This window comes from Aquarana catesbeiana, linkage group LG02 (assembly GCF_042186555.1).
Source record: "Aquarana catesbeiana isolate 2022-GZ linkage group LG02, ASM4218655v1, whole genome shotgun sequence".
Classification (NCBI taxonomy): Eukaryota; Metazoa; Chordata; class Amphibia; order Anura; family Ranidae; genus Aquarana; species Aquarana catesbeiana.
Window position 1 is genome coordinate 182,834,536 of NC_133325.1, and position 25,418 is coordinate 182,859,953.

A 25,418-nucleotide genomic window follows, 5' to 3' on the forward strand; every position below is an offset into this window, starting at 1 on the left:
TGGAGTATGTTTGTGTTGTTGCGTTGAGATTTTTTTTTTTTAATTGTTGTAAAGTGTAATTAGTATTTTTTGTTGTATGTATACAATGGCAAAAAAAAAAATTATTTTATAATGTTATCTATCATGCCACGACCATGCAAAAGCCAAACAGGTCTGGGCTCCTAGTCAAATACCCTTTGACAGCTGTACAGAGTGCAGGCAGAGCAGTCATCATCAGTCATTGATCTGTCTATAATTTGAATTATCCTCTTCATAGTCTTTAGGTCTAAAAACATATTCTACTAATTCTGGGAAAAAAATAAATTTGCAGCTGTGCAATCTAAAATTAGAAAATATTTTGATGAATAAATTAAACATTAACTTGTCTATGGAAGTCAGAGCCAAGTTTCTGCACCCTTCCCCCCATCCATCCAAGGCTTAATTTGTATTCCAATGGGCAAACGTAGGGATGGAAAAGCAAACTACATTGGCCAGCACAGCTTTGATGTGAATGAGAGTGGGATATGTGACAGCTTGCCTGTGGAGCAGGAAGGAGCATCTACAGCAGATAAATCCTTACTGCATACACCAAAACTGGCAAGTATCATACTATAGTATATATTCTAGTAATAGTGCAGACATAGAATCCTGCTATGTTATGTCTTTTGTTTGTCTGTGTGTTTTTAATCGCTTACAATTTAAGATCACTTTAAAGTGGATCAATCCAAATTTTTTACCGCTTGTCCGAGTTGGTATAATTGAAGTGATTGTCTAGTATTCTTCCTGTAGATCTTTATGTTATCATGCATATATCTAGTTTATATTTCATATAACTAAAATAAAAAAATATATATAGTATAAAAAAGTTTTTTTTTTTAATCCTGCGCATCTTTATAGCAGAACTCCTGCTTAGTGACCACTGTCACTTCCTGAGCATTAAAGGATAAGTTCATTTTTCATAACATGTTACACCCATATTCAGGGTGTAATATGTAAGATAATACTGTTACAGCTATGGTTGCCACCTCATCCCTTTAAACCGGAATACATATTAATTACACAGGTTCTGTGGCTGAATAAGGTGGTAATTAAACTCACTTGGTGCCTTATCTGCATTTAATTAGCCTCAGAACCTGTGTAATTCAAAGGTGTTTGGCTTTAAAGGGATGAGGTGGCAACTCTAGTTGCAGCAGCCCCCGCAACCCCCCCACCCCACCCCATACCCCGTTGTGACAGCGAGCGGGGATCTTCTAATCCCCGAACCTGTAGCCATGGATCCCACAGCTTATTAAATTTATGAGGGAGGGGTACCTCTATTCAACAGAATTTGTCGTTCTTTCAGCAGGTTAGAATGAACTTGCTCTAATAAAAATACATTTGCAGGCCAAAAACAGCAACCTAGAGATAGAGGTCCGAGCTTGAGGAGTAAATAATTCCTTGTCTAAGAAACCTAGTACATATGTCAATGGGTCATTATGTAACAGAGACTGAAAAGCCTGATTATTGGTAACAATTAAGGATGAGCTCCGGCGTGTTCGCACAGCCCACGTGCAGAGCCCGCCAAGAAGTCGGCACTGCGCTGCGCTAATCACAGGCAGTGAGACATTTACCCGATCTATGCAGCTGCGCATTGGGACAATGTCTCACTGCCTGTGATTAGCGCAGCGCCGTGCCGACTTCCTGGCGGGCTCTGCACATTGGCTGTGCGAACACGCCAGAGCTCATCCTTAGTAACAATACCCTGTCAATAGCGAACTAACTGGGGGCATTTCCAAAGCATATGCAGAAGGTCCGCAGAGGAACCTCCACATCTAGGACATGCCAGACTCTCTCTATGGTGCCATTTATATGAATTGAGCGGTGTTTTATAATCTCTATGTATTACTTCCTGTCACATTTTTTTTTTTTAAATGCAGCCAAGCGGAGCTCCGCCCATCATTCATTCACAGAGCTCTGTGAATGTGAGAACTACAAGATCAACAGCCTTTGCGGTAGAGTTGCCACCTCATCCCTTTAAACCTGAACACATATGAATTACACAGGTTCTGTGGCTGAGTAAGATGGTAATTAAACTCACTTGGTGCCTTATCTGCATTTAATTAGCCTCAGAACCTGTGTAATTCATATGTGTTCAGGTTTAAAGGGATGAGGTGCCAACCCTACTTTGCAGCTGTCGGCTTGTAGTTCTCAATGAACTATCAGGGCGCTGTTGAGTGCTCTAGGTATTTCATTGATGCTTCCTGTCAGTATGTAACTCCTGCCCATAAAAGAAGACAGATACACTGACAGTCTGCAAGTGGCAGGCATTGCACCTGTGATCTGCTGATTGTGGGTGCAATGCTTTGCAGACTACTAGTAAAAAAATATTAAATGCATTTTTTTACCTGCAAAAAGATGTACATTTATTTTTATTTTTATTTATTTTATTTTTTACAAAGGTGACCTTATCCTTTAAAAACTCTTCCCTACGCTATCCAAAGCAAAAAAGGGAAAGTTTTTGACTGGCATTCTATTGTAATACACATCCATTGCGCCATAAAAATAGCTCTTTAGTTACTTAAAGGAGAAGTACTTGTTTGGCTGTACTTCTCCTGTGGATCACAAGAGTGCAGTTCGTTCTGCACTCCTGTGACCCATTTTCAGCAGACAGCAGGCTGAAGCCCCGCTGTCAGCTGACGTTACAGAGCTGGTCCAGGCTCAGGCAAGTTCCCGAAAATGAAGTCAGGATCCGCCAACATGCCTGGACCAGTACCCGGCTCAGCCTCTAAGCGAGCCACTGAGAGCCTGAGCTGGCTGCTCCCACCCCCTCCACAGCCCAAAAGATGTACATTTATTTATTTATTTTACAAAGGTGAACTTATCCTTTAAAAACTCTTCCCTACTCTATCCAAAGTTAAAAAAGGAAGGTTTATGGCTGGCATTATATTGTAATACACATCTGTTCCACCATAAACAAAGCACTCTAGTTGAAGTACAGCCAAAGCTCGTTTGACTGTACTTCTCCTGTTAATCACAGGAGTGCAGTTTGTTCTGCACTCCTGTGACCTGTTTTCAACAGACAGCGGGCTCGGGCAAGATCCCAATAATGAAGTCGGGATCCGCCCACATGCTTGGACCAGCACCTAGCTCAGCCTCTCAGCAAGCCGCTGGCAGCCTGAGACGGCTGCCCCCGCCCCCTCGGCAGCCCAATGCTCCATTGAGCGTGGGGGGGGGGCATAGCAGACAGCGGTGACTGGCAGTCACCAGCTCTATGTTCAGGGAGCCTTGAGAACTGAGTGATCGGCAGTGTTTGATCTCAGTCTTAGAGCCGGCGGGGGACAGATGCACCATTGGACTGATGCTGCATCCTCCTAGGTAAGTATGATTCTGAAAAACAAAACCCATACTTCTCTTTTTAACTGTCCATAAATTATTGTTTTTTTTTTTTGTTCAGGCAGTGGGTTGAACCAAAAAAAACGTAATGGATTCGCCATACACACAAATGAGTTGGATGGAAGTATCCCTCCCTGCCAGGACATTGTATGATGTTAGAATACACTGATCAGTGACTGCATTAGCCGGTTAACAAAAGGTTTCCAACATTCCCGTTCGACAGAAGTAAATTTAACAATCGACTTAAGTCGAACAGGAATGGCTACACATGGGTCGAAATTCAGCCTTTCCCCAATGAACCAGACTAATTTCAATCCATCTACAGCCAGTTTTACTTAGGCGTAAGCCCCATACACACAGGCTGAATATCGGCCGGTTTCTGTTGAACTGGCCGATACCGGACGATATTTGGCCCGTGTGTACACCACCATGTCCAACAGAAGCTGGCCGAATGAACGGGCATGCTGGAAAACCATCATCCAATCACCAGTGGCAGCCAATGGCTGCAAGTGCTGACTGGTGTGTTCTGGCAGAATGCAATAGCTCAGCGGGGAGATCAATGTACTAACATTAGATAGTTAGTACAGTGAGCTCATCCCAAGCTCAAAAAAGTCGGCTGGGTTGAATGAAAAAAAAACTCATAGTGTGTACCAGGCATTTGTTTTCACCTGCATTGATTTCTGAAAAAGTGGATCACTTTTCAGAGAAAGGTACAGGTGCAGCTGAAGGCATTCATGAGACAATACTGCTGCCCCTGAATGACTGGATGGGGTTTTTCAGTGGGAATACGCATATTTTTACCACAGCATGATGGGACTTGGGTGGTTGAAGGGTTCTAGTTGCTGAACCCTATCATTTATTTATAGGGATCAGGTTTGAGTTGAATATGACTTCGCCATGAAGCCAGCCTGTTCACAGTTTGGCGAACAGGCAAACAAACTGGCCGTGTTTGCCCAGTTCACACACTCGAACCTCCAGCTGATGTTTGTTACATCAGTCAGGTTGTTTTTATTAGTAAAGAAAATGGCGGGAATCCTAAGTAACGTCATTGACCTAATATAGTCACCCAGCATCCCTGGAGCTGTCTAGAAATGTGTAATGCGATGGGAGCAGCAGCATGTGAAGTCCTGGTGAATGACAAGAATGAGGCCCTTTTCCACATTAGTATGAAAACAAGGTGATTTGCAAAGGTGGGAGGTTGGCCACCCTCCTTGTTAGGTTCCCTATTTTTGTTGAGGGCATGTGTTATGGTAATGTTCTGGAGAGAGGGACTGCACGCTTGCTGCCCCCCTTTCCTAGACATCCAAGCTGCATACCTGTATTAGGGTCTTTTGTGAATTTTTAGGAAAACTCCATACTTTGATGTTTTTTGTATTTTTATTAAAGGAACAGCACACATTGTTTACAAAAATGCGTACTGTCACTTAATTTTTTTTATTACAGGTACTTATATAATGCTGTCAATTTACATAGTGCTTTACATATTTATTATACATTCACATCAGTCCCTACCCTCAAGGAGCTTACAATCTAAGGTGCCTTTCTCACAGTCATAAATCTACTAGAACCAGTTTAGACAGGAGCCAATTAATCTACCAGCATGTCTTTGGAATGTGGGAAAAAACCAGAGTGCCTGGAGGAAACCCTTGAGCTGCTAGGTGAAAGTGCTAACCACTTGGCCACTATGCTGCCCTGAAAAAAATAAAACAAAAAGGCTCCCTCTTCGTTGCAAGGCACCATGTCCCCATGTCAATGGGGACAGGAGATTAATCCCCACATCTTATATTTATTCATGTAGCGCTGCCCCCATAGGGGTTGCTGAGTATAGTCTCCCCTGGGCCAATAGGTAGGTACTAGAGAGAGTATAGTGAGTATAGTTTTTGGGTTTCCCTGCCTAACAGGTACATTTTGACTGCTCTCTGCCTATCAGGGAGCAGTGATCCATTGATAGGGTCTGCTCAGTGTGCTCAGACGCTGCTCATGTTGTCTGCCTGTTTCACACTGGTCCAATAGGACAAGGCATATTGGACAGTGGGGGGAAACCTGACAAACTGGAGCACAGGTGTAGCTACAGCCCTGGCCATTGGCAAAACTAACTATACTACTATCGTTACATATGTACAATACATTTCCATGGACTACCTCAACCGAGGCATAAGGACTTCTTGCGAGCCTGCAAAGAAAGTACACAAATATGTTGCAATTGTATGACCTAACATGCTTACAGTGAGACTATCCTCTCCTCAGAGGTGACTTTCTCACCCGCACAGGCACCTATCACTAACTTTCACATAGAAATATTTGGTGCGTCCAGCCCTCTAAGGGCAACTCTTGAAACGTTGTTCCATTGTGTTCTTGTAAAAGACAAACTGAACAACCTACAATTCTACCTGGCTAAACACATTCTGTAGTGTTCCAAACGGGAACCATTATGGCTAGTAATAGGTAAAGTCCCTCTCATATACCAGGGTACTGACTCTTTTCTATTAGCCAACCCACAAGTTAAATGAAGAAGTGTGGAGGCCATCTGACTGATGCCTGCAGCCACCCTCTTTTGCAGCATTGAGGCAACACATCTTCCCTTGACGGCCAGCCATAATTGCCGGAGCCTATTGAAGTAGAAGAATATCGGTAAAATGACTGCTGGACAATGAACTCTGGTATGCGAGATTTTATTCCATCTTTCCGGCCAGAAAGAATGGACACTCCTGACCCGACTCGTGTCTACCCGTCAAGAGTGTCAGATACAGTGAATACAGTGTACATATATATTTTCAGCATATTGCGTCACAAGCGAACAGGCGGTTCTGTTTTTAACAGACATTCTAACCTTTTAACCCTTTTAAGCAGTCAACCTACTCTTATTGGTGCAAAGCAATTTAGCAAAGTAAATTCTTCTTGTACTCTTGCAAAGTTTGCAGGTTTTTTTGTTCTTGCGGTTTCCTTATCTTTCTTACTAATCAGCTTGACGTTTGCTAGCTATAGGAAAGTGTGTATCAGTGTGCTAAACACAGGTGTCTGTGTTAAGGGGGGTGAAAGGGTGAATTCAGTGTCTTAACCACAGCCTGTAGCAAATATTACAGATCTCATAAAATGTTCTTAGCATAGTATATAGGAATGGCTTCTTAGCTGAAATTCTAAATCAGTCTTACTACACACATAACTATGGCCATATAAACTGACCCCCGTTCCTACTTCACTATAGAAATGGCTTCCAAAGAGAGACTTGGGGGGGCACACCCTAAAAATGCATAACATTAAAGATAGTGCAGCTATAAGACCGACAAACAGAGGAAAAGATTACAGTGCACACATACTAAAATTACTTTTAAATCCTGCAAGGCTATTTGCAAGGTGTTTTTAAATAGCTCTGCAGGACCCACTGACCCACTGATAATGGGGTACTTTGACGCAGTAGTGGGCTTAAGCACTATGTGGCTTATTTGCTGAATATGTTCAGGTGTTTTAAATAGCTTTGCAGGATTTAAAAGTCATTTTAGTATGTGTGCACTGTAATCTTTTACTTTATAGCAATGACTTGCCTACTGGTGTAAAATTGTAGAAACTCTTTAAGGAAGTCCTTTTCTCTGGCACCTCCTTCGTAAAGAGACAATGAGCAGCTACCTTCTGACACAGCAGCAACTCACACAAGCTTAACTTGGCGATTGTGGTGGCCCACTGGCCAAATGATCTTTGCAATGTGTCCTTAGTGTATGTAAACCTTTACATATATCCAGTCAAGTGAACATCCTCAGATGATACACAGAGATGAAACAAATCTCCCTACATAAGTTCTACATGTATATCTGCTGTCTTCCGCTTTATATACTGTTTAGAAAGTGCACATCGTGTTACAATTTTCACTTCCTCATTCAGAGGTAACAGTGTAGTGGAGAGTGGTGGATGAAGGGCGCGTGATCAAGCTTACATCAAAACATATAAAATTTATTTCGGAGGAAATAAAGAGCAAATAAAAGCAGTTGAATAATACCAATACTACGTATCATGCAAACAGGTGACAAAATATAAAAAACATGAAAAATTAAAAATGGGTTAGGAATATCATGAGCCCATGTTGAGGCAAGTATTTAGAGTTGGCTAACGCGTTTCGAGGATGACCTCTTCATCAGAGCCTATTTTAGAACCAGGGTGCAGTCTCTATATGCCAGTAGGCCAAAAGTATGTACATCATCTTGATGGCTAGTTGGAAAAAGCGGCCTGAAATGGAAGATGCGATTTTCTGTGTTCCATACCAGTCCACGTTCAAGCGTTCTGTCTCTGGCTGGGTGGAGGGGAGATCTTTTGACTTGTAAACTCCTGGTGGGGTGCTGTCCAAAAAATGGAGGATGGAGGAGGGTGAAGGTCTCACGAGAGAATGCTGCAGCCGTGTGTGTCCGCAGCAGTCACTCAGTCTCAGGTGAAGGAGGATGGCAGACGAGGAAAGCTTCTAATAGAGCCGGTTGAGGGGGCGGGCCCATAAATCTATCCCCTTTTTTGTAGACGCTATAACTTTTGCGCAAACCAATCAATACACGCTTATTGCGATTTTTTTTTTTTTTTTTTTTTTTTTTTTTTACCAAAAATATGTAGTAGAATACATATCGGCCTAAACTGAGGAAGAAATTCGTTTTTTTATATATTTTTAGTGGATATTTATTATAGCAAAATGCAAAAAAAATTGCTTTTTTTCCAAATTGTCAGTCTTTTTTTGCTTATACGCAGAGTTGATCAAATACCCCCAAAAGAAAGCTCTATTTGTGGGAAAAAAAGGACGTTAATTTTGTTTTTGTACAGTGACGCACAATTGTCAATTAAAGCAACGCAGTGCTGTATCGCAAAAAATGCTCTGGTCATTAACCACTTGCCGACCGCCGAATGTACATATACGTCGACAGAATGGCACGGACAGGCAAATGGGCGTACAGGTATGTCCCTTTTAAATTTGCCGCCGTGTTGACGCGTGCGTGACCCTGCCGCGAGTTCCATGAGTGTGATCGCAGGTCCCTGGGACTCGATGTCCGCGGAGATACCTGTGATCGTCTCACAGAGAGGAAGAACGGGGAAATGCTGATGTAAACAAGCATTTCCCCATTCTGCCTAGTGACAGGACACTGAACACCGCTCCCTGTAATAGGGAGCGGTGATCAGTGTCATGTCGCACATAGCCCACCCCCCCAGTTAGAACATATCCCTAGGACACACTTAACCCCTGAAGCGCCCCCTCCTGGTTAAGCCCTTCACTGCCAGTCACATTTACACAGTAATCAATGCATTTTAAATCGCACTGATCGCTGTATAAATGTGAATGGTCCCAAAATAGCGCCAAAAGTGTCCGATCTGTCCGCCATAATGTCACAGTCATAATAAAAATCACTGATCGCCGCCATTACTAGTAAAAAAATGTTTTTAATAAAAATGCTATAAAACTATCCCCTATTTTGTAGATGCTATAACTTTTGCGCAAAAAAATCAATAAACGCTTATTGCTATTTTTTTTTAACCAAAAATATGTAGAAGAATATGTATCGGCCTAAACTGAGGAAAAAAAATGTTTTTTATATATTTTTTGGGGATATTATAGCAAAAACTAAAAAATATTGCTTTTTTTCAAAATTGTCGCTCTTTCTTTGTTTATAGCGCAAAAAATTAAAACCACAGAGGTGATCAAATACCACCAAAAGAAAGCTCTATTTGTGGGGAAAAAAAGGACGTCAATTTTGTTTGGGAGCCATGTTGCATGACCGCGCAATTGTCAGTTAAAGCGACGCAGTGCCGGATCGCAAAAAGTGCTCTGGTCTTTGGCCAGCCAAATGGTCCGGGGCTTAAGTGGTTAAGGGTGTAAAATCTTCCGGGGCTGAAGTGATTAACGGAGTATCTTCACAAAGTGTCCTTAGCAACTAAAGGTTTACCCCCTCCAAGTAGCAGCCCCTGGATCAGATAGGAGAAGTCCTCTGCAGCAGAAGATTCTTTTCCCCAGATGATGAAACACGCTGCAGTTGTCAAAAAACATAAAATATTGCTTTTTGGAGGATTGGATATATTGCCTTTTTTGCTAGCAGCTGTTATTTTGGTTTGCGCACACTTCATTTATTTTTTCAGTTTAAGCTTCAGTTGTCCCCTCTATCCCCCTTGCAAGGATAGAAGAGAAGGAGAATTTGGGAAAAGGCCCTCTAGCCCCAACAGCAATTGTAAGAAAAAGGGTTCTTCAGGCTTAACAGCCCCTTTCAAACGATACGTTCAGTTCAAACAGATGAGGAACTTGACACTGTTTAGTAGTAGTGATCAGAATGTGGTATCCAGATCATCCTTCCATCAGGATCCTAAAGACCGATAGCCCACACACTTTATGCCCCGTACACATGGTCAGATTTTCCGACGGAAAATGTGTGATAGGACCTTGTTGTCGGAAATTCCGACCGTGTGTAGGCTCCATCACACATTTTCCATCGGATTTTCCGACACACAAAGTTTGAGAGCAGGATATAAAATTTTCCAACAACAAAATACATTGTCGGAAATTCTGATCGTTTGTACGCAAATCCGACGGACAAAGTGCCACGCATGCTCAGAATAAATAAAGAGATGAAAGCTATTGGTCACTGCCCCGTTTATAGTCCCGACGTACGTGTTTTACGTCACTGCGTTCAGAACAATCGGATTTTCCGACAACTATGTGTGACCGTGTGTATGCAAGACAAGTTTGAGCCAACATCCGTCGGAAAAAATCCTAGGATTTTGTTGTCGGAATGTCCGAACAAAGTCCGACCGTGTGTACGGGGCATTACTCTTCCTGTCTGGGTGATTAACCACTTAAGGACCAGGCCTATTTTTCAAACTTGTTGTTTAAAGTTAAAATCATTTTTTTTTTTTTTTTGCTAGGATATTACTTGGAACCCCCAAACATTATATATTTTTTTCCAGACACCCTAGAGAATAAAATGGCAGTCATTGCAATACTTTATTTCATACCGTATTTGCGCAACGGTCTTACAAACACAATTTTTTTTTAAAATACACTTTTTTAAATTAAAAAATAAGAAAACAGTAAAGTTAGTCCAATTTTTTTAATAGTAATTCCCCCTGATGAAGATACGATTACCCTGTATCGAACACGTGTAGGGGAGGGGCCAGGACGGTATGACAGGCAGTCTATCCGCCTAGGAGGAAGCATGCACCATTCCAAAACCAGCCACTTTAATATTTCATGCCATACACAGAGTGGTGCACTGACGCACCTGGTACATGTGAGTACCCCATTGGGGGATTGTTCTTATTTGTTTAATAAAACCTTTTAAAGCGATATCACACTATCGAGGCTTTTTATTCCCCATTATTTCCGAGATACTGCGTGGGAAGCCAAGGATCCCGTTACCCTTATAGAACCCAGGGGTGGTTCACAAGCGTGCATTGACTGAGCGTAATTGCTAAGTCACATGCTCCAAGGTGAGCATTTAATACCTAGGGGGTCACTGGAATAAGAGCACCAATGCATGATCTGCAACACCTGTCAATCATTTTTAGATGCATGGATTTATAAGCATGTCAGCAGTGCTATATACCATGCATATGCACTTTTTTGAACAGGGCTATCACAGCATTGTTTTATAAAAAGACTTGTTTTTGCACAATAGCACTTTTTGCTATTTAAAGTGGGACTAGTGTTGTTCCCTATATACCACTTGACACTTATATCTGTGTTACAAAGCACTTGGATGCACATGAGCACTTTATTATTAATGTTTTAATTGACATATTTATTGTTTTTATTTTGGTCATATTCTATGTCACATATGTCACTTACGTCACATTAACACTACACGTGTTTGTTTTAATCTTCAGCACGCATTTATTATGTAATATTCTAAAGCGCAGCGTATAATTTACTATTTTTGTCTATGTGCACAAGCTTATGAGACGTGTGTAACGCTTGTAGCTGGTTAGTGAGCTTTGGAGGGGTCAGGAGTGGCTGACTCAGTTAGCTTTCAGGCTTTGGGTTGATTGAGGCTAGCAGGAATTTTATTACTTTCCCAATTTTTTTTAATGTTGGGAAAGATAATGTTACACCGGGTAAATTAATACCCAACATGTCATGCTTTAAAATTGCGCTCATTTGTGGAATGCCGACAAACTTTGACCCTTAAAAAATCTCTATAGACTACGTTTAAAAATTTCTACAGGTTACCAGTTTTAACTTACAGAGGAGGTCTTTTGCTAGAATTATTGCTCTCGCTCTAATGATCACGACAATACCTGACATGTGTGGTTTGAACACCGTTTACATATGCAGTCGCGACTTACGTTTGCGTTCGCTTCTGCGCGCGAGCACGGAGGGACGGGGCGCTTTAAATTTTTTTTTTCTTATTTATTTTACTTTTTACTTTGTATTTTTACACTGTCCCTTTAAAAAAAATTTGGATCACTTTTATTCCTATTACAAGGAATGTAAACATTAATAAAAAGCATGACAGGACCTCTTTATGAGATCTGGGGTCTAAAAAATCTCTGATCTCTCATTTACACTCAAATAAAAAAAAAAATAAAAAAGTCCCTTTAAGGCCGTTGGGCAGAAGTGACGTTTGACGTCGCTTCCATCATCCAACATCATTGAGTCTAGTGGGGGCCATCATTTCCTCACTGTGCCTCAGAGGGGAAAGGGTCCGCTGCTACCGACGGTTCCGGTAGAGCGGTGGAGACGACTGGGAGGGGGATGGGCACCTCTACCGCCGCCAATAAAAGTGATCTTGTGCCGAATCCGCTGTGGAGACCACTTTTATCTGAACATGGACCGCCCGCCATTTAAGAATATACCAGCTATCTGCTGCCATAACAACGGTATTCAACGTCAAAGTACAGATATATAACAACAACGGGCTGTCCAGAAGTGGTTAACCATCACACAATCAATGTGTATTGATCTCACCAGACTCCAATTTTCCTTAATGGACAGAAATGTTTCCCAGAGCTGTGGCTTGGCTGAGTTACGATGTGGCTTGGTAACATATAGGAAGTCCCAGACAGCTTCCTCACACCAAGCCTCTGTCTTGCTCTCTATTTCCTCCATTATCTCTCTAGGAGCATAGGGGTAATCATACCCATACTCCATGGCCACCTTTTGCTGCACATATCTCTGGAAGCGAGAGAATCTGGGGAGCTTTTGCCTGTTGCTTCTCCCAGGTGGGGCATATGGGGTCTCCACTTTGGAGATAAGATTGGAGTAGGCTTCATTCTGAGCTCGGGCCCGAGCATAAGTACGAAGCCGGGACAAATTTGGGACCCTAGTTGCATAGGCCTCACAGAACCCAAGGTTTCTTGCACACTTAATATGAATGACTGCTGCCTCTGTTTCATCGCTGTGCAAGCTTGAACATGGGGGGCTTTTCCTTTCCACAGTTCCCCAGCTCTACTCCGTTTCCACCTCTGATGCCCACTCCCTGATTCCCCCTTCCAGGGATCCAAAACGGCATTCAAACCTGGGTGACCCCACATCAATGATCCCTGGCTCTTCCTCTCCTGAGGAGCTTGAAGACCCCCAGTCTCTGGATCCACCGAGCCCCTTCTGCCCTTTTTAGAGCCGGACTTTCAGCTGCTGCGACTGCAACCGTTGCACCCTGTGGCCAATGCCTGGCCTCCACTATTTGGGTGCACTGTACCTCAGAAATGCAAGTTTCCCTGGTTTGGTAAACAGTTTAGCTGACACTCATTCACTGACATCACTAGCCAGAAGGGATGGTCGGCTCAGAACAAGCCCCTAGACGCAGATCTGTACTTACAGTAGCCAGGAAAAGAGCCTTCTAGACGCGTCTCTCTCCTAGTCAGCTCTACTGGACATCTGGGTTGCAGCTTCTGTAGCTCTGACCCTCAGGTCGACTACCTGAGGCCACATGGCTGCCTGGAAAAGAGAGGATTTTTGACTAGATAGTCCTCGATGTAATACAGCACCTCATCCCAGTAAATTTGGTAACAATGGTAGGAGGAGAGTAAGGGGATTATAGCGGTGCCCTGAAAAATTATTGCCATGGCTGGTTTCTGCTATATTGCTGTATATGATGGTTTTGTATTTTTCCCCTTAGTGTTTATTCACACCCTTGTTGAATATATTTATTGCATACCCATTTTTAATCTGTCTATTAATAAAATATTATATTTTTTATAGTTTTGTGTCAGTATACAGCATTCTAATAATTTTTCAGGGCACCGCTATAATCCCTTTACTCTCCTCCTACCATTGTTATCACATGGCTGCCTGTACAGAGGAGGGGCAGCAGCCCCCCTCCCTACGGGACCTAGCTGTACAGCTGAAGACCCTGAACACATGTGCCCTAGGCATATATACAGTCACCCAGCATGCCTTGGGTCACCTTCTTCTGCCAATGGCCAGGGCTGTAATTACACCTATGCTCCCATTTGTCAGGTTTCCTCCCACTGAGTAGACCCTATCAATGGATCACTGCTCTCTGGTAGGTAGAGAGCACCTAAATTTACCTAAATTTAATTTAACAGCCCCCCTGTTAGGCAGGAAAACCCAAAAACTATACTCTCTCTAACTAAGAGGGTGCTACATCCATATGAAATTATTGTCCATTGTGGCCTAGTCTTCAGATGTGAGATTACTGCTGTACTAAAACGGCTTTCTTTTTTCTTGTTCAATTGTTTTTATTAGGTTTTTAATATAAATACAAAAAAAGGGGGGGTAAAGGCCCCAGAACAGGTTCTCTCATTACAAGAATGTAAAAAAAATATAAGGTGTGTAAAATTACAGACCTATTTAAGTGGAAGTGATATGTGCCACACAAAAAATGTCTTTAAAGAAATTTAAATATAATTGAAAAGTGTCCACTGAGTATTCATTATTATCATTACTGTATGGCATTTCCAGGGCTTAATCGGCTATGGGGACAGAGGAAAAGAAATAGGGGGGAGGTAAAGGGGTAAGGGATAAAGGGAGGAAAGATGGAGGTTAGGCAGGTAAATTACCTCTCTCCAGCCCCCCCTCCCATGGACAGGGTGAGTATGGTAGCAGTTCAAAGAGTTATGCCATGTACACACGGTCGGACTTTTCAGCTACAAAAGTCCGACAGCCTGTCCGACAGACTTTCGACAGACTTTTGACGGACTTTTGGTGGACTTTCAACGGACTTTCTAATGACTGGAATTGCCTACACACGATCACACCACAGTCCGACGGATTCGTACGTGATGACGTACACCGGACTAAAATAAGGAAGTTGATAGCCAGTAGCCAATAGCTGCCCTAGCGTCCGTTTTTGTCCGTCGGACTAGCATATAGACGAGTGGATTTCTGGGTCCGGCGGAGTTACGACGTAAAGATTTGAAGCATGTTCCAAATCTAAAGTCCGTCAGATTTGCGACTGGAAAAGTCAGCTGAAAGTCCAGTGAAGCCCACACACGATCAGATTGTTCGCCGGATTTGGTCCGTCGGCGTCCGTTAGACCAGTCCGGTCGAAAAGTCCGACCGTGTGTACGCCCCATTAGTGCTCTAAGGTCAGATTAAGAAGTTGAGAATGAAGAGGACCAGAATTTCAGGAATTTCTCATATGTATCAGATGAGATAGCCGATAATGTCTAATTTATCATAGTTACATTTAGTCAGAAAAGAGCTTCAGAGAAGTTTATTGTATGGGATTTCCATGAATGGACAATTGTCTTTTTGGTGGCATAAAAATAAAAGTGATCAATCTTGCTGCTGAGTGTGGAACATCTGCAGGTTTATTGCGGCTATCTATTTTCACTATGGAGATGTGTTTAGTGCTCTCTTTATAATAGTTTTTAGTTATTTTTGTTTTCATTTTCTCATCTTACATTTACAAACTTGACATGTTTTTTACATTCATTAATGGATGTTTGCAGATATTTTTTTACTTTTTTTAAATCATCTGTATAAAATAAATAGCTAAGTGTTTAGCACTTCTGTCTAGCAGCACTAGGGTTGTTGGTTTGAATCCCAACCACAACACTAGCTGCAAAGAATATGTATGTTCTCCTTGTGCCTGCATGGGTTTCCTCTGGGTACTCTGGTTTCCTCCCACACTCCAAAGACATGTTGGTAGGTTAATTGGCTCCTGTCTAAATTAGCCCTAGTATGTGTATATATGAATATGAGTAAAGGTCCATTCACACAATCAGAAAATTGTACAAAAAATACCACTTTCAAATCGATCGTACGATAATCCGATTGTTAATACACAGCTTTCGTCTGAAATTTTCCAAAGGGACAAACATGAAAATTTTTGTACTTTAGTAACCTATAAGTTTTCGATATGGAGACTAGCATGTAAAAATTTGTCCGATAATCTCATTGTGTGTAAAAGGCTTTAGGGACCTTAGATTGCAAGCTCCTTGAGGGAAGGGACTGATGTGAATGCACAATGCATAGGGGTTAATTTACTAAAGGCAAAAAGACTGTGCACTTTGCAAAGTGCAGTTGCTCCAGAGCTTAGTAATTAAGCAGAAGTTCTGCTGACTTCCATCATCCAATCATTAGCAAGCAAAAATGCTGTTTTTGTAAATTTTCCTTGCATGTGATTGGGTATTCTTTGCAATGTGAACCTATACCTCATTTACTAAGCTCTGGAGAAACTGCACTTTGCAGATGGCACAGACTATTTGCCTTTAGTAAATCAACCCCATAATATGTAAAGCATTGCGTAATTTGACAGCGCTATATAAGTACCTGTAATACAGAAATCTTGTAATAAGATGGTGACTACTAGAGCAGACCTTTCACTGAGCATGCTATTTGCTTGGCTATCTTTGGCTTCAGGATTGTCTGAATCACTCACAAGTATGCATCAAGTTGGGTCACAAATGACATTAGAGCTCCTGATTGGCATACTTGTTTTATGTCAATGACTTTTCTCTGGGTTCAATAAGGGGGGTCGCTAACTTTTTAAAAAAAGTTAGGTCAGACCTTCTGATCTACATTATTTTTACAGGTCATTGGATCAGATAGAATTAATACTACTGATTTCAGATGTAGAAGTCAGCAATGGAAGCCTCCTCACTCTCAGCAAATGTTACTATTATCAAATAAACATTTATGAATTAATTACATTAATGGCACTTTACAAAGTATGCTGAGCTTTTTAATAAGAAAGCCCAGGACTGCCAACATGCTAGTTAGAAGCCTGGGTATAATTGATCCCTTTACTAAAGGACAGGCTGTGTACCTCCTCTGAGTCATTTAGCTGCTTTTCTTCCTTTTTTGTTTGCCACAATAACTGTAGACATTCACCGATCAGCCATGATATAAATATGCAATATCTGTATTTAATATATACCCATCAAAAAAGAAAAAAGTACCATTTTAAATGTTATTTTTTAAGTTCTGATCATAAAAATGAACTAATTGTTCTTTTTACATTACTTGTTTTTTTTTTCTTTGTTTTCAGATGCTTTTCCATAGGGCCTGGCTTGTGCTTGCTTCCATCCTCTGGATATTCTGCACACCCTTTGCATGTCAGGACAAATTACACAATCAGATTGTCACTTCAAGCAAACAAGAGCCCCCTAAACAAGGAATTTTGAATAATGTCACCTCTCTGGAGGAGGCCGAGCGGGAACAAGGGTACTACCTTCAGCAGCTCTTTCACTTTTATGGTGAAAATAACACATTGACTTACCAGGGGCTCACACATTTACTGAGAAATCTTGGGCTTGGAAAAGTACAGGTGAATCACTCAATGTAAATTATAACATAAGGAAAATGAATATTTATGTCAGGGCAAAAATAAATATAACGCAGGTAAATGAAAAAAATGGCTTGTTTTATTTTAACTTGTAGTTACTTTTTTGTAAGAATGTTTGAACTAAATTCTACTGGTGTATGGCCAGTTTACATTAACAACATTAGGTCAAACTGTTTAAAAGAGTGGTCCGATGCTGCATCTGTCCCCCGTCGGCTCTAAGACTTAGAACCGAGTGATCAAACACCGCTGATCGATCGGTTCTCAGATCTCCATAAGTAGAGAGCTGGTGACTGTCAGTCACCAGCTCTCTGCTCTGCCCCCCCCCTGTGCTCACTGGAGCGCTGGGCTGTGGAGGGGTCAGGAGTGGCTGACTCAGGCTCTCAGCAGCTCACTGAGAGGCTGAGCCTGGTGGCGGTCCAGGCACATGGACGGATCCCGACCATATGGTTTCGATCTTTCCCCATCCTGGACTGGCTCTGTGACATCAAGTGACAGCGGGTTTCAGCCCGCTGTCTGCTGAAAACATGTCACAGGAGTTTAGAAAGAACTGCATTCCTGTGAACCATAGGAGAAGTACAGCTAAATGAGCTTTGATAAGATCACCAGGTGAAAATAACAGAAAGAAAGAAAACCTAATGCCCCATACACACGATCAGAAATTCCGCCAGCAAAACTCCGATGAGAGGTGTGTATGCTCCATCTGACTTTTGCTGGCGGAATTCCAGCCAGCAAAATATTGAAAGCAGGTTCTCTATTTTTCGGTCGGAAAGTTCCTATCTGAAAATGCATTCGTCTGCATGCAATTTGGAAGTGCAAAAAATCACACATGCTCGGAAACAATTCGACGCAAGCTCAGAAGCATTGAACTTCATTTTCTCGGCTCGTCGTAGTGTTGTACGTTACCGCGTTCTTGACGGTCGAAAGTTCAGAGAACTTTTGTGTGACCGTGTGTATGGAAGGCAAGCTTGAGCGGAATCCTGACGGAAAAGCCATTATACCTTTTTCCAACCAAAATTCCAATCGTGTGTACGCGGCATAAGTCCTCATGCACACTGGGCTTAAAAACACTACTTTACAGTCATTTGAGTTTTTTTTTTCAGCCTGTAAAAGCACCTCGTTCTCTATGTTAGCCTTTGTGTCCATGCACAAACAAGCATTTACACGGGTATTAGAAGAGGAGTGTTTACAGGCTGAAAAAATACCCCATCATCAGAGCAAAGCTTTTGACCAGAAAAAACGCTTGACATGCCTAAATGCATGTCAAGGTGTGTTTAGGCGCATTTGCACGTTAATGCATTCCTATGGCCAGAATAAAATAATATTTTGGCTAGTAGAATCCATTAACGCCTAAATGTGTGTGCAATATGTGGCTTTAGGTGCGTTTTTAAACAGCTTTTTTCCTGCCAGGAGTTCTTACATTTAAAGGAGAAAAGCAAATGCCCTGTGTGCTTGAAGCCTAATAAAAAACAAATGCAGCCATCACATCTAAAAAATTGTAAGCTGCAATATAAACAATGTTTTCTTTTGGGTTTAATATGGCTTTTGGTTATTTGGTAATTATCAGCAATATCTATCTATCTATCTATCTATCTATCTATCTATCTATCTATCTATCTATCTATCTATCTATCTATCTATCTATCTATCTATCTATCTATCTATCTATCTATCTATCTATCTATCTAATCTATTGTTATATGGGGGGACATCACACAAAAAGCCTTGGGTCACTATGTCCTTGTGATACTTCCTTTATTTATTATGATAAAATTATTTTTTTTTTTTACATATTTATCATTCAATGTTATAAAAACCCTTTTACATAAACCAGATAACAGAAATTTGTAATTAATGCTATAGTGATCCTACAGTTCCTTAAAGGCTAAGTTCACTTTTTTTTCTAAAATCCAGCTCCCCTATGTACCAAATACCCTTAATGTACCTCGGTTGCAGACAACTAAAAGCTTTCTTTATTTTTTTTTTAGAACAAGGGGCCTTACCTTAGCCCCTGCTGTGCTCATAGAAAACTTCCTGGCCCCAGAGAGTTTAGCATGCGGCCCAGGCCCATCTGGAGAGACGATGGGGATGCCGTGCACACATAGCAGCTGTGACAGCTTACATTGATAAGCCAGACAATTGCACATGTGGAGGGATGCCAGGGATGCCATGCAAACCTGGTTTAATGGGTGCAGGCTGTGTGTGCTAATGAGATCAGCTGGTAAACTGCTTCCTCTGTCTTACTGGCTCTCCCATCCCAAATCTACATACCAGAAAGTCATGAAGTTTTCTATGAACACAGCAGGGGCTTAGGTAAGGCCTTGTTATAAAAATCAAAGAAAGCTTTTATTGTTCTGCAACCGAGAGAACATTAATGGTATATTGGAATTGGGAACTGGATTTTAGAAAAAAAAAGATGAACTTAGCCCTTAAATTGGTTATAAAGCCACTTTGTGTACTTCATAGATTTCTCTCTGTTGCGTGATGTTATGTGCCCCAGCGTATGTTCTATATAAAAAATATGTATCTGTACACCTTATTTCAGAGCACCACTCGGTGCTCATGTGACTGCCTGCTGCTCTCCTCTCCCGATCTGAGAAGTACAGCGGGAGGGGCTGAGAATCCCTCGCTGATGTCAGCCCAGGGGAGAGGAGGAGAGCGGCGGGCGGTCACGCGAGCTCTGAAACAGGGTATACAGATATGTATTTTTTTATGTAGAACATAAACTGGGGCACATAACATTATGCAACAGAGGGGAAACTATAAAGTACACAAAGTTATTTTAGCAGCAGGAGGAGAGGGGCAGGCACTGACACTAGCTGTCAGGCAGGGAGGGGGAGAGGGGAGAGACAGCAGCATGACAGAGGTACGTAAACTGACCACAGTAATCAGGGCTCAGCAGCTATTAAAAAAAAAAGTGGTCAGTTTACAAAGGGGAGGGCACCACCTTGCAGCAGCAGCCAGGTATTTTAGATTTTACAGTGGGCCAAATTACACAGCACAAGCACTGTGCTGTTATTCATGCTTTAAAGGAACAGGATAAATTTTATTTTTTTTAGGGTTACAACCACTTTAAGGCAACCACTTTTGCCGAAACCAAAAATGCAGGATGCACTTCGTCAAAAAACCGAAACCAAAAATGACAGTTTTTGTAAAATTATTTATATTTTTATATAGCATTGTGTTATACTCGACTTTTTAATATCACCAATTTAAATTGATATAGATTTATTGTTGGTCATTATTGGCACTTTTTAGTGCAAGAAAGGTCAAGAAAAATGCAGTGTGCAATCTTTAACCAAGTTTAAGTAGCCTTACAGCTTCACGCCGGGAACCCTACTGCGCATGCGCGAGGCTCCACTCCTCTCTCCTATTGGCCCAGCAACAGGGGAACGAGGAGGGAGCCAAACGGTGACATCAATAGCCGTGGCCGTGGCTCCCATTAGTAGGAACAGGATACCTGTCAAAGAGATGACAAATGAGTGGAAGTTTCACTTTTGGGTGGAACTCTGCTTTAAGCAGGCCATACATGAATCGGAATTTGGCCAGTTCAGCAGGGACCAGCCAAATTGCAATCCATGTATGGGCATGAAGGTTGTAAGAAGTCAATCTACCGATTGACTGTACAAACGCCTTGTTGGATTTCTCCCGTTTTATCAGCACTGCAAACTATAGTCTGCAATGCTGATCTGTGTATTCTGACAGTGGGGCTATCCCCCCCGATGTCAGAACACATACTTTGCAGGCAAAAAAAAAAAAATAGACCCATCTATGGCCAGCCTTAGTAAATCAACACTAATGCCTAGGCTTCTCTGGACAAGGCCATTCAAGAGGAAGGTATACATGTGGTTAGAATGGTGGTTCACTTGAACTAAATTGCATGGCATTTTTATTGACTGAAAAGCTTTACTACAAGCGCATTGTTAAAAAAAATCAATAGCTGGGTTTACTATTTTCCTGCAGGTTTTACAGATCCAGCATACTGAGCTGGGACATGATCATGTCTCTCATCTGGATATTCTTGATGTCCAGGAAAATCGACATAAACATGTCCACTCCAGCCACGAACATTCACTAGTCTCTTCCACTGCCGGGGTAAAAGAGAGAGTAGAGGATGATGACGACAGGTGAACATTTACATTTGTTTTATTTTGTACCTTTCCTGCATTGTTACAGATATATATTCTTATATACTGACTTTCTAACTGATGAGTTTGTGGAAAGATCATTATAGATAGGTTGTAGATAGAGACATTAACCACTTAAGGATGTTGTTTACAAGTTAAAATCATTTTTTTTTGGTAGAAAATTACTTAGAACCCCAAACATTATATATTTTTTCTAATACCCTAGACCCTTTTTTGGAAAAAATACACTTTTTTTAATAAAAAAATAAGACAACAGTAAAGTTACCCCAATTTTTTTTTTATTACAGTAGGTGAGGTTGAAAAAAAGACAGAAGTCCATCAAGTCCAACCTATGTGTGTGATTATATGTCAGTATTACATTGTATATCCCTGTATGTTGTGGTCACTCAGGTGCTTATCTAATAGTTTTTTGAAACCATCGATGCTCCCCGCTGAGACCACCGCCTGTGGAAGGGAATTCCACATCCAGTTTAAGGTTAAATCTTATTTCTTCTAATTTTAATGAGTGGCCACGTGTCTTATTAAACTCCCTGTTGTGGGGTCACCAGTACGGTATTTGTTTATTGAAATCATATCCCCTCTCAAACGTCTCTTCTCCAGAGAGAATAAGTTCAGTGCTCGCAACCTTTCCTCATAACTAATATCCTCCAGACCCTTTATTAGCTTTGTTGCCCTTCTCTGTACTGGCTTCATTTCCAGTACATCCTCCTGGAGAACTAGTGTCCAGAACTGGACAACATACTCTAGGTGCGGCCGGGCCAGAGTCTTGTAGAGCGGGAGAATTACCGCTTTATCTCTTGAGTTAATCCACTTTTTAATGCATGCCCATATTCTGTCATCTACTAGGACCCCCAGGTCCTTTTCCATCCTAGATTCCCCCAGAGGTTCTCATCCCAGTAAACCTCTTAGGGAATCTAGGATGTGAAAGATAATGTTACGCCAAGTAAAATGATACCCAACATGTAATGCTTCAAAATTGCGCCCGCTCGTGGAATGGCGACAAACATTTACTCTTAAAAATCCATAGGCCATGTTTAAAAATTTCTACAGGTTACCAGTTTTGAGTTACAGAGGAAGGCTAGAATTATTGCTCTCGCTCTAACGATCATGGCGATACCTCACATTTTTGGTTTGAACACTGTTTTCATATGAGAGCACTACTTACTTTTGAAATTTTTATTTTGACACTGGGGGTTATTTACTAAAGAAAAATCCACTTTGCACTGCAAGTGCACTTGGAAGTAAAGTCGCTGTAGTTCCGAGGGGGAAAATAAAGGAAGGAAAATAAAATTTTAGCTTGCACATGATTGGATGATAAAATCAGCAGAACTTCCACTCATTTCAGATCTACCCCTTATGCCGCGTACACACGGTCGGACTTTTCGTCTACAAAAGTCCGACAGCCTGTCCGACAGACTTCCGGCGGACTTTCGGCGGACTTGCAGCAGACTTTCTAACGAACGGACTTGCCTACACACGACCACACAAAAGTCCGACGGATTCGTACGTGATGACGTACACCGGACTAAAATAAGGAAGTTCATAGCCAGTAGCCAATAGCTGCCCTAGCATGGGTTTTTGTCCGTCGGACTAGCACACAGACGAGCGGATTTCGGGGTCCGTCGTAGTTACGACGTAAAGATTTGAAGCATGTTTCAAATCTAAAGTCCGTCGGATTTGAGGCTGAAAAAGTCTGCTGAAAGTCCGGAGAAGCCCACACACGATCGGATTACCAGCCAGCTTTAGTCCGTCAGCGTCCGTTGGACTTTTGTAGATGAAAAGTCCGACCGTGTGTACGCGGCATTAGATTTAGAGCAACTGCACTTCCTAGTGCACTTTCAAGTGCACTTGCAGTGCAAAGTGGATTTGCCTTTCGTAAATAACCCCCACTGTCTTTAAAAAAAAAAAAAGGGTCCCTTTTATTCCTATTATTCCTATTACAAGGAACGTACACAACCCTTGTAATAGAAAAAAAGCATGACAGGACCTCCTAAATATGAGATCTGGTGTCAAAAAGACCTCAGATCTCATATTTACTCTAAAATGCAAAATAAAAAAAATTTAAAAAATGTCACAAAAACTCTCCTTTAAGAGCTATGGGCGGAAGTGACGTCTGATGTTGCTTCCGCCTTCCCATGCTATGGAGCCGAGCGGGGGCCATCTTCCCCTCAATCGGCAGCCAGGCATCCATGGGAAAGGATGCGATTGTTTCCGCTGCTAACAGCGGGTCCGTTAAGCGGCTGAGGCGACCGGAGCACAGCGGGAGGGGGTTGGTTACCTATCCCGCCACCGATAAAAGTGATCTTGCGGCAAATCTGCCGCAGAGACCACTTTTATCTGAAAGAGAAACTCACAGCGTTCCCAAAAATACTGGGGTTATGGCAGCTGGCTGCTGCCATAACCCCGGTATTTAGCATCAAAGTACCGACGTACGGGTATGTCGTTTTGCAAGAAGTGGTAAACTGACAACACTGAACTGTATCCTTTATCTTCAAAAGTGATCCATATACATCCACTATTTAATGGCCCTGTAATCTATTTTTCAAGAAAATGTTTCTTACTGTTTTTTTTTCTGCCTCTTTATAATGTCCTCTGTGAGCTCCTGAACCTCTCCTTTTTCCTCTCACTTATGTTTGTTTGATATGAACAGTGCACATTAGTTGCGATCGTGGTCTATGCACCCTGCAAATCTCATAGTTCATAGTCCATCGCAGGAGTGTGCAAGAGAGCATGGCTATGTTCCTCATATAGTGGGACCATGGAGAATGAAGCCTCGTAGCCACTCTCTCTAACAGGAAGTGAGATCACAGCAGAAAACAAAAGTTTGGAGAACTCTGAGAGTAATAAATTCGTTGTCACTCTAACCACTTGCCTACTGGGCACTTTTACCCCCCCACCCCCCCTCCTGCCCAGGCCAATTTTCAGCTCTCTGCGCTGTCACACTTTGATTGACAATTGCACAGTCATGCTACACTGAATCCAAACTAAAAGTTTTATCATTTTTTTCACACATATAAAGCTTTCTCGTGGTGATATTTAATCACCACTGGGTTTTTTATTTTTTGCAAAATAAAGAAAGACCAAAAATTTTGAAAAAAAAAAAAAACGTTGGAAAGCAGCCAGTGATGTCACCAGTGCATGTGCTCTGAAGGGATGACATACCGCTTAGTTGTTCTTCTCCTGGGGAGGAGCGGAGTTTGCTCTGCACTTTTGTGACCCATTTTTAGCCGACAGCCAGCTATAGCCCGCTGTCATCTAAAATCGCTCAGCAGGTCCAGGCTGTGAAAAGATCCTTACTTTAAAGTCAGGATTCACCCAGATGCCTGGACCAGCAGCTCGCTCAGCCTCTCAGTGAGCCGCTGAGACCCTGAGCCAGCCGCTCCTGCCCCCTCCACAGCCTGTCATTCCAGTGAGCTTGGGGGAGGGGGGCAGAGCCAGGGACTGGCAGTCATTACTCTTTGCTCACTGAAGGCTGAGAACTGAGTAATCAGCGGTCTTTTATCGCTCTGTTGTTGGGCTTATAAGCAGCTGGGGACAGATGCAACATTGGATCGATGCTTCATCCACCTAGGTAAGTATAATTAAAAAAAAAAACATCTCTTTTAAAGGAAAAAAAATCCCCCTCTCCCTCCTAAGAACCCTCTTTCCCCAAGAAAAGATTCCCACTGTAAAATATCTCCCTCCCTAAAATATCCCCCCAAAAATTAAACCCTCTATCTCTAAACTGACCCACCAAAGCAAAAATATCTCCCTCAGTCAACACCTTCCCCCCCAGCAAAGATTTCTAATTATGAAGAAAATCTCCCTTCATCCAATTATACTCCCTCCCAGAAGCAAATCCCTGCCATTAACCACCCCCTGTAAACTTCTCTACAAGAACCCCCCCCCCCTTCTCCAAAAGCAAACCCACCCCCCTTTCCTTAACCCCCCCCCCACCAAAAGAAACTCCCTCAGAATGGAATACTTACTTCCTCCTTCCTAAAACAGAAAATTGATGCCACCCCACTTACCAGACCTGAGATTCAGCATGGCACAGAAGTAGGAAAACTTCTGCATACCCAGTCTCCCTTCGGCTGTATGATACCTCGAGGAGGAGTCTAGGAGTTCCCTCAACTGTGCACTGTCAATTGCCGGCATCTGAGACCCTGCAGTAATTTCATGCTTTTCAGGGGGACCCCTTATTAAACTGAGGGGATGGGCCACAATTGAAGGGGGG

The 25,418-nt window shown here is 42.1% G+C and overlaps 1 protein-coding gene across 2 annotated transcripts in view; it reads left to right on the forward strand.

Annotated features, from left to right (window-relative positions):
* Positions 1 to 25,418, forward strand: part of SLC39A5 (solute carrier family 39 member 5) — a 79,947-nt gene that overhangs the window by 11,769 nt on the left and 42,760 nt on the right. The window contains exons 1-3 of one of the 2 annotated variants that reach the window (XM_073613996.1): positions 451 to 576; positions 16,761 to 17,039; positions 21,018 to 21,181. In XM_073613996.1, the coding sequence (XP_073470097.1) occupies positions 16,761 to 17,039; positions 21,018 to 21,181 (443 nt within the window). In that variant the 5' untranslated portion in view covers positions 451 to 576. Of the gene's footprint in view, positions 1 to 450; positions 577 to 16,760; positions 17,040 to 21,017; positions 21,182 to 25,418 lie in introns of those variants that run through there. The other variant, XM_073613995.1, reaches the window with a different exon arrangement.